Source organism: Rhea americana, unplaced genomic scaffold (genome assembly GCF_003343005.1).
Source record: "Rhea americana isolate MKP2758 unplaced genomic scaffold, rheAme1 scaffold_210, whole genome shotgun sequence".
NCBI classification, from domain to species: domain Eukaryota; kingdom Metazoa; phylum Chordata; class Aves; order Rheiformes; family Rheidae; genus Rhea; species Rhea americana.
In genome coordinates this window covers 1377207-1387551 of record NW_028186259.1, presented here as the reverse complement: position 1 = coordinate 1387551, position 10345 = coordinate 1377207, and the positions used below count along the sequence as shown (strand labels likewise).

Here is a 10345-nt window from a genome sequence, read left to right as displayed (position 1 = left end):
AAAAAGGATTAATTGTCCTGTGGGAGGATCTAGTTATATATCAAGGGGGGGAACAATTCCAGGTTATTTGCTTTGTGGTCATGAAAGACTTGGAACAAAATAGTTAATAATAGTGAGTAGTTTATGTTAATAATTAAGCTTGCCCAATGAACAGGCCTGAGCTCTGTCTGTGACGGGCATCAAACCTGCTAAGAAACTAGTGAGGTGGTTTTCAGCAAAATGCAGCCAGTGACCCACGCGGGGACTGATTTGAATGCCTGACACAACCGTGGACCTGAAATTGCAGTAGAGCAGGTGTCAAAGGGATGGAACTGCTATTCTGGTATCTGTACTTCCATATTTTGCTCATTTGAAGAAGGGAAGAAAAGCAAATAGAATAAGGTAAGTAATACTAAAAGAAAAAAATCTCAAAGAAGAGTAATAGCAATAAACTCAAATAATCTTTCATATGCCCGTTTTGAAATGCAAGGTCTGCATGCATCAAGGCTGTGGATTCTGACCTCTACAAATTCAATCTTAAAGCCTGCAAAGAATATAGAGTGGACAGTTAAAGCAGCACTTGCAATATCATAGACAGTAGAAGCAACATTGCTGCTCCAATATTTTACATCACTTTTAAATTCTGGTCTAGCTATTCATGKGTTTGGATTTGCCAGAAAAGGCAGGGGGATAGAGTAGGTAATGCCGGATATTGTGTATGTATGTGCCTCATTTCTGCAGGCCAGGTGTGTTTATCAGGCGTGACTATGAAAAACATGCTCTTCACTTGGTGCTTTGCTATCGACTCTGTAATGAGAAATCACTTACCTCCCTCCAGCCACAGCTTCGTCGTGGGTAAGGCAATGCCTTGGCTCTCAGAGCATCCTGCTCCTGCTGTGCTTTTCCTAGGGTGTTAAGCTGCAGCTCTTCCACTGTACAGCCCTAGGTATTAACTGCTCTTACCCAGCAGCTCTGAGGAAGCTGCTTCTTTGTGATTTTGTGACCATAATGCACAGCATTATGATCTTAAAACCAATGTACTGTTTATGGTAATAGCAATATCACCATTTTAAKTGGGTTAAGGAGAAGCATATGAAAAGCAATCTGTTTTGCAATAAAGATCATCTGTCCGAGAGGTCTCAGCAGCAGACTTAGCTTCTTAAATGCCCACTGCAGGTGCCTTATACTCCACTCTGATCTCCATGAAAAAGCCCCACACTTTAAGAGAGGGATAGGTGCTCTGGAGACTGCACAATATCTGCCATCAGTGTTCAGTTTAGACCAGGAGTGCATTTTAAAGTGAGTCTTTCTGGCTCCACATTCGGTACTTTGTTTCATACCACAGAACTGTCTCAGTGTACAAACTGAAGTCCATGCTGGAGCCAGATGCTTGTGAAATCCCAGTTCAGAGTCTGAGATGAACCTTTTGAGACCATTTCTGAGCGCTGAGCTGATGCTCTTTGCGGGTGAGTATTGCAGAAGTATTATCCCCAACCACGCTGGTGATGCAACAACTGCAAAATGCAGTGCTTCTGAGTTAGGTAAAACTTGACCGAGCACGAGGGATGCAAAGGTGTYTCTAAGTGGTGTTGGATGCTATGAGATAGTGACTGCAGCATGTTGGATTTTTGCAACCCTTATTGGTGGCTTTTGGTTGTTCTGTTTCCGTAGTTAGCAGGCATTTGAGGGTGGGAGCCTGGATTTGTTGTTGATTGCTGCCATTCTACTCGAGCTCCTCTTGTGCTTGTTGATTTCCATTTGCTCAACAGTCTTAYGATTCTTTACATGTTGATATCAAGAGTTCATGCTGCATGTCAAATATTTGGGTTTAGATTGGTCAGTATTGTTATGTGAGACTGCACTGACATGTGGTTAAAAAGCTGGAAAGTAGCTGAAATGCTAGACAGCAAAGTAGGTATCACTGTAAATAAGAGCTTCTTAAAAAAATCTGAACACTGGGTGGCAGTTTCATAACTGTTGATCRTCTCCATCCTCATCAGAGGATGAGGGCCCCTAAAACAAATGCTAAATCACCTGAAGTATTCGATGCATTTATGGAAGAGAGTATCTAACAAGTTGCAGGTGACTTTATTTCATAAAGCAGGAGTTCCTTTCCAGTCTAGTGTTTCTCTTTCCTAAGAACTTTTGCAAGAAAGAGCTGGACAAGATGTTTCAGAGCCAGAAATGGATCTGTTATGTTGGCCGTTCTWTGTTTGGGGACAGTGCACAGAAGTGAGCAAGTACATTTCTTTGAGTGCTGAAGCAAATGAGGTTTATCAGTTTTGATTTTTGAGGAGAACAAGACACTTGGACTGTGGTTCAGTCCAAGTTCAAAAAGGATAAGAAAAACTCTCTGAGAAGCAGGACTCTTACACAGGGTAGACAGTTTGGTGTAAAAAAGGCAAATAATATGGCAAATTCACACGCCTGTGAAGGAGAAATAAGGTGGAAAGTGGGATTGCAGAAGGACAGCTATTGGGCCAATGAAATATGCTTTGTCCTGAATGAGATGGTTTTGATGTTCATATTATACTTCAGCCTGATGTAGTTGGATTATTTTTGCAGTGACAGCTACAGGACTGCATATTAGGCCCCGAGAGGGTAGTATTGCTGGAGGAACGTGGATTACTATTACCCTGCCTGGTGAGTTTTTAACTCATAAAGCACATGACAAAATAATAGAATCAACTCTGTTCTGAGGTYTTGAGGTGGAGTGACAAATTCCAGGTAACAGATACAGAGGCTATGGCACCCAGAACACAAAATTGGTTTGAAATTACTGCTTCATAAACCATTGTTGATGACTACCTGTTTAAATCTTTCTTTTCAAGTGACATAAACCTGATTTGTGCCTAATTTCTGTAGCCCTAGGCTAGAAAATCTCTTCCTTCCCCCCAGCTTCCCTAAAGAAAAAATCTCTTCCTTCCCCCCAAAAAAAAAAAAAAAAAAAAAAAAGAACACTGAAAGTCTGTACCATTCATAGGTCCACTGAAGCTGGAACTTTAGAAACAGTGGTGATAAACATGAGATCTGGGTAAAAGCCAGACTGATATGCCTTGCTGATCTGTGCCAAAACTACTAAACCCAACTACCCAAAATTAAACCTGATTTATTTTTTCAGGAGTGCTGAATATTGACTCTCTATCAAGAGATTTAGTTCCCAGGACAATCTTATGTTCTCTCCTGTTCGATTCAGATGTTCAAGTTCTGACTTGGTTGTTTACAGCTGTGACGAATGACACCTGCCTGAATTGAGCGTTATGTCCCTTTGGTGAGGATGAGCCAGAAGAAGGGGGAGCTCGTGTCTTCAGCGGGAGACGTGCCCACCACAGCACTGTGTGGCAGGCGGGGAATCACATGTGGGATCTCACTCTTCAAGCTCTCTGTGACACATTTTAGGGGCACAGAAGSCAGACAGCTAGGCTAAAGGAGAAAACACCTTCCTAGGAGCAGGAGGGACTGTGTAGTTGACTGCAAATTGAGGAACCACTGGTGTGTTAAAGACTGCTTATGTCTTTAAAACACACCAGTAAGCTGGGAACCACCTATGAAAATAGAGTGTCTAAGGTACACTTGCTTAAAAATGTTCTTTATTTCTAATTTGTATGACTAAGTTACAAAAGGTAAGCATGTTAATTTATGTTYGGACAAAATTTAGCTTTCTGAAGTTGAAAAGATTTGGTCTTTTGGACAGCTTGCTCTAAAGAAACAGATTAAGCAGATTCACCTTACAGCCCAAGCCAACCTAAGGTCCTATCAGTGTAATTGTGTGAAGGGGATGTGAAACAACTGGTTTTGCAGGTACTTTAAATACTTATGGGCATGGTGGTTGCTCCAGTGTAGATGGCTGAGGAGATTAAAACTCCCAATAGAATATGTGTGGGAGAGACCAGGTATTGCTTCAGAGAAAGAAAAGCCAGGCAGCTGCATGGGAAAATGAACTTGGGTTTAATCTGAAATTGGTCAAACCTAGTTTAAGAAACCCTGATTAGGAGCCTCAAGCACTGGTGCTAAAGAGACAGTGAATTTCACATTCAATTTTTATATCATATGTGAATGAATGTGCGTGATCATGTCCTCACTGATCTCTTCTGGTTCATTTTCGAYTGCTTAGGTTCAACATCCCACCAGCTAGAGCATCCCTTCTCAGCCTATGGGTCCCAGCTGGAGGTGTCCCTAGTGAATCCAGGCCTGCCCAGGCTACCATGTGACGTCCCTCCTGTATGTTTTGACTTATCCACCATAAGATGCAGGACAAGGTATGATCCTTAACTATTGGGTGAGTAGACTTCTGTCGCTTGTCTAGTAGGATCCTCACTTTCTTTGTGTCCATACAGGCAGTTTGGGAGCGTAAGGGATTCTTAGGGCTGCTACTATCACTGCACCTGAGCATCTCATAAGCTGTGCTGCATTTATACTTGCTTCAACTTAAGGATCTCTAGCATGTGTGTCTGACAGACAGGCTTGGGGAAGCTAAGACTCAAATACTCAAAGGCTTTAGGCCTAATTCTTATTTAAACGCTTAATTCCAAGAAAATCTAGAGATTTCACCACCTTTTGGTGTCCTTGGCCTATTTAAGATCATAAGAAAACTGTGGTAGAGCTGGAAGCAAATATGGTTCTGCGTAGTGACTGAGCAATCCAAGCTTCTTTTCCAAACTCCAAAAACATAATTTCAAAGATCTTTTTCTTTGACTAGAAGATTAAATGCCTCTCAAGAGGCTGTAAGAGGGACCCTAATGGGGCTCTTCCATCTCTTGCTTCTGTGATTTAGCTGGGAGTTATTTCTTCTGTTGAATGTTATGATGAGAAACTATGTACATTAAGGATGCATCATTAATTTACAAACCAGGATCAAGCTGCCCTGTAAATCTAGGCAGCCCTGGGTTATTTTAATACTAATGAATAACAATTAGTTATTAGTATTAATGAACACTAATGAGCATGTATATGTTTTGCATTTCCGTACAATTTGGATAGTTAGAGTTCTGATATACCCCTGTTACCATCTGCACTTATCTGGAATTTCTTGCTGTGTGTCCACATTTCTTTTTAATTTTAGCTTTTGAGAGTAGACTGTTTGGGCCTATATAGCATAGTGTAAATTTACTTTGCTCTATCAAAGCCTCAGTGGACCTGACAAGCATAAACCCCATGAAGGATCTGGTATTTACTTAAAAATAAACCTCATTCTGTATAAAAATAATGTATTTTTTTTTCCATCCAGGTCTTCACCTCAGGAAGGTTTGTACTATGTGGAGGTGATCTCTGAAGGACGAGTGATTAACAATTTGACTGGAGTRGAGAAAGACAGCTATACTTTCAAGGTAACCACCAAACAAGGATACCAAACAAGCGATAATAAGAATTCAATACACTGAAGAGAGTCAAACTTTAGACTTGACATCACAGCAGACATGCTGAAATAAGGTCTTTCATACTGCGTGTCAGATTGCRTGTCAGGACAGGAAGTTAAGATGCTACTTATGTCCTTTAAAATGGAATGTGTCAAGGCACTCAGGGATTCGTCTGGCACTGGATAGACTAGGTGATTTACGAGGTCTTTCTGAAGCAAAAATCTAGTTCCCTGTTAACCTGTTTTTTCACTTATTAAGCCCTGCAGTAGGAAGACGCTACTGTGAATCTTTAAGCATTGCTGAGAAAAGTTGTCTAAGCAATCAGCCATGCTTTCCATGAATCTCATGGCCTTATTTTCCAGAACATTCAACTTTCATCTGAATGTGTTTGGAAAGGTGTACACAATCATGCTAGAACTGTATATGGAAAGCCATAGTCTTACCAAGCAAAGACCRAAAGCAGCTAATGAACCCTGAGGCATAAGTTTAGACAATTAAAAATCACATCARTTTGAAATGTTTTGGCAAAACTTAGGTGTTTTTGTTCTTGATYCGAGACCCTTTGACTTTGTTCCTGTTGGAAATATCAGTTAGAGCCATTCATTTTCATTTGGAGATGAAGTTAGAAATCAGGATACCATGTTTCAGTGGATTCAYGGGGCTATGGAGAGGTACGTTTTGCACACAGCTGTACTGGCTGGAGATGCTACCTCAGTCTTCCTGGAGGTCTCTTTATCTGCCCCTTTTTGGCTATGATTGCTCACACTGCTGCAGAGCAGTTCATATAGTCACATAATCACAGACTCAACAGGTCAGGACCATGGGAGGTATCTAGTCCAAATTCTTGATGAAAGCAGGGTCAGCTATGAGACTAGACCAGGTTGCTCAGCTGACTTGAAAATCTCCAAGGATGAAGATTTTACAGCATTCTAGGGCCCRTGTTCAAGTACCTGTCTGTCACTGTCACAGTTCTCGTGAATGATCCCAGTCCATTTTACATGAAGGCAGCTATGCAAACACAAACAATGGACAGACAGAGTTTTAACCTAACTCGGACRATTCTAGCTGAACTGATCTGAGGGGCTCAAATGATTGCTTCTCCTGGGATTACTCTCCAAGCTGTAGAGTGTTAGCATATAGCCAGTCAGCACTGTCAGGTAACGAAGGGCAGGAATACCTCCCATGGGCACACTGATTTCAGAAAAGGGCTTCTCTCCAGGCCTATGAGAGCTTTTCACTCCACCCCCCTCCAGCAAAGTATTTATCACCCTTGGCTCTCAACGATAAAATAAACTGTCTTTGGAGGTGGTGGAGTATGGTGATGTTAGAGCAGTTAATGATGATGGTGTCAGGGACTCTTGCAAAGAGGAATCCTTAACACAGATGTTTGCTTGAGGATGAGGCCTGGTGTGTTTGGAAGTCACGTCCCACCTCTATGCTAACTTTCAGTATCAAACAAGAAAGCCCAGTGTTTCAGTAAATGGCACATTAAAGCTGACGAGTCATTGGGTGGTTCAGCTAGCTTAGAGAGCTGATGAAAAATCACCAGGGGATGCTGTTAATGAGACACATTCCAAGCTAAATAAAMCACAATGTGTCTCTTTGTTTTGGGACTGGGACCTGGGAGCTATGTGTATTAAAAATTAATTTTCCCTCTGCAGTAGACTGAAAGAGCCTGCTGCAGGCAGCAGCAAGTCTGAACAGCTCAGACTTTAGTGTCAGCTAATGGCCCTGGATTTCCATGCTGCTTTTTGACTTCTTTCTCTGCATCAGCTCCAGGCCAGGGTATGGTGGGATACTGCCTTTACTTCTCTGCAGTGACCAGCACTATAGTCAGTGTGTGGCTATTCATTCATTCTTCGTGTAACCATGACCAAGAGGGAAGAAGACTGGGCTCTGAAAGGGAATAGTATTCAAGGAATTCTTGGACAGAACATGCAGCGGAGTCCTTGATTTGATTCTYGAAATGCAAGTTGTTTAAGCTGTTTATAGGTGTGACAGCATCATCCACAAGCAGACGTGAGGATTGGAGATGGCTCAAAAAGGAGGTTGGGGAGGATGGAGATATGTGAAGAAGGCTCTGAGAAACCTGGGAGGATGGAGACAGAGAATAAACACGTAGGGAAAACCTACCTTGCTCAGTAGGGCTAATGAAATTGAGTGGTTGTTACCTTAAATGAAATCAGGATTTAGCCAGTACTGCAGACCAAATCTGTGAAGGTGTTTGTAGCTCCTGAGAAAGCAGATGGATAAATAGATTTTACAAAATCTGAACAACCTAGGTGTCTTGGTAGAACAGCTATAGCTCAACACCCCTAAATACCTTGATAGATCTGACCCTCAGTTTTTACCTGGTACTCTTCATCACCAGAGTGTAGAATGCTACAGRGGAAAGATGATGGCATTACCCCTGCGTTCCAGAGCAGATAACTGAAACAAAGCACTGGAGTGGTTTTTTTTTGTGTGTGTGTTTTTTCTCCCCCTGAAGGTCTTCCYGTGATTTCCACAGCTGTATCTGTATTAGCTAGTGAAGCAGGTCGGGATGCACACTCCAGCCATGCCTAGAAYTGCACTAAGGATTCAGCATTTGGGTGGTTCTTTCTACTTCTCCTCCAGATGCTGCCAGCCTGTTCCCCACAGACAGTGTGGATGAGGCTGTCTTCTTTTTAGTGTAGGTAGAAAGAATTTCCCTACATTGATACAAACTATATATTTTTCTGGGCCAAACAACAGGTTCTAGCTTACAGTGTGAGCTGAACAGCTATTTTATTTACTAATAGAACCTTAGTCCAAGAGCTCACATTCCCTTTCCACATTCCTCCTTATGGCCTTGGCAAGGTAGCTAGCTCTGTTTCATTGGCTATCTMGGTATTTTCCTACTGAGGTCAGACTACAGTGCCTCAGGTATATCTGCTTGCTGTCAGAAGACGTTCAACTACCCAGCACACGTGTCCTCAGCGCTAGATGATACCTGGATGTATCTGGATGGTATCTAGATCCTGGACTTGAGTATAAGACAGTTTTCTGCTGCTGAAAGCCTCCATGTATTTGGTCCTGTTGGGCTTCCTTTCTGCAGATTGTGGACAGGGCCGTTTACAGAAAATATTGACTGCGTGTGAGTTAACAGCATGTTGAGGACCATGTGTGCTTCTTATACTTGCCTGAGTAGTRTTCTCTCACACAGCACCATTTGAATAGGATTGCTGCCAGCCTAGACAAACAGTTGCTAGAGTTAATCYGGCTGAAAAAGTCTCATAAACAGATTTTAGTGTAAGCTACAAAAAAGGAATAGGTTGCCCTGCCCATTGAAAAGTCAGGTTAGGTATGAGTGTCTTCCATTTACTTTGGGAGTTTGAGGATATCCCTTCCACATTTGGAAAGGATCCCTGTATGCGTCCCATCTTCTGAGAAGATTTCCTCCAAGCAGAATACCTCTGCTCCTTTTTGGACTCTATTCAAATCAAAAATAGTACCCCAGATAAGATTTCCAGTATTTCTGTGCTATTTCTTCACAGAAGGGAAGATATTGCTTTYCTGAAGAAACTTCTAATGTATTATATTACGTTAAGATGGAGGTCAAATTGGGCCAATATAAGTATTTTCTTAACTAAAGTGCTTCTGGTACTCAGCAAGCTTGTTGAARGCCAGCTTGGATATCTCTTCTGTGATGCAGAAATAGTTTTTAAGAACATCTTATTGGGGTAAGGGGGAAGGGATTGAAGCCACCATGCCAATGCAAAATGGAGGCATTGACTTTAAACAAAGCATGGCTTAGAGTTTTTTAAAACCATCTTTTATGAATAATAAACATCTAGGCTTGTCTCAAGCTGAGGTGAACAACTTGAGCATGGACAAAAGAGAATGCGGAAATAGCAGCAGGTCAGATTAAATGCAGAGGGAGCAAAACTCCTGAGTAAGAAGGGTACATCTAGACTTACTTCCTTTTCAGAGCAGGACTCCACTTCAAAGATCAAATCCCAAAGTGTGAATCTCTGAAATGTGGTTGCCGACTGTGTTGTGAGCAATATGTAATCAGATCTTATCAAGCTGCTGTGAAAACGACTGCCATTTAACTACAAATTTCTCCTTGCAGTTCTCTGCTGCGCAGACACCTGTGGTTTACCAAATTAGTCCACCATCTGGTGTTCCAGGTATGGGATCTTTCTTTAAGATGGAGCCCACTTTAATTATTATTTGATGTTCCCTACTGTCTTTCTCCTTATGAGGGGGCTATCTTGCTGGGGATTAAAATGGGCACCTCCAGAACTTAATGTCCAGGCTCATGCTGAACAGGAAAATGGATTTTAATAGGGGAAAAGTTTTCTGYATTGGGTACAAGCAAAATATGTAATGCATAACAACCACTGGGGCATTTGGCACTTGGTCTCTATAGCTCAACTCTGCCCTAGCAGAGAAATGTTGTTCAGTATAGAGATATAATTAATTGATCTCAATTCTTAAGTAATCCGTCCTATTTCTTTCATAGTATTTTTAACAAAGATTAACTATTAGGTGCTGATTTTATAACACCATACACACTTGTGTTTAATGAGGTTTTAGACCAGACTTCAAAGTTATCATAGAATCATAGAATCAGTAAGGTTGGAAGGGACCTCTGGAGATCATCTAGTCCAACCTCCCCGCTCAGCAGGATCACCTAGAGCATGTTAGACAGGGTTGCATCCAGGTGGGCCTTGAAGATCTCCAGAGAAGGAGACTCCATAACCTCCCTGGGCAACCTGTGCCAGTGCTCTGTCACTCCCACAGGGAAGAAATTCCCCCTCACTTTCAGGCGGAACTTCCTGTGCTTCAATTTCTGCCCATTGCCTCTTGTCCTGTCACATGGGACAACTGAAAAGAGTTTGTCCCCGTCCCCTTGACACCTTCCCTTCAGGGACTTGTACACATTGATCAGATCCCCCCTCAGTCTGCTCTTCCCCAGGCTGAASAGGCCCAGCTCTCGCAGCCGTTCCTCACAGGGCAGGTGCTCCAGCCCTCGGATCATCTTT

The 10345-nt window shown here is 42.2% G+C and overlaps 1 protein-coding gene across 2 annotated transcripts in view; it reads left to right on the top strand.

Moving 5' to 3' along the window:
- The first annotated feature begins 1396 nt into the window (after positions 1–1396).
- Positions 1397–10345, top strand: part of PKHD1 (PKHD1 ciliary IPT domain containing fibrocystin/polyductin) — a 266037-nt gene continuing 257088 nt past the window's right edge. For both annotated transcript variants that reach the window (XM_085304863.1, XM_085304864.1), the window contains exons 1-5: positions 1397–1445; positions 2545–2622; positions 4094–4238; positions 5207–5306; positions 9430–9487. In XM_085304863.1, coding sequence (XP_085160989.1) covers positions 1397–1445; positions 2545–2622; positions 4094–4238; positions 5207–5306; positions 9430–9487 — 430 coding nt within the window. The remainder of the gene's footprint in view (positions 1446–2544; positions 2623–4093; positions 4239–5206; positions 5307–9429; positions 9488–10345) is intronic.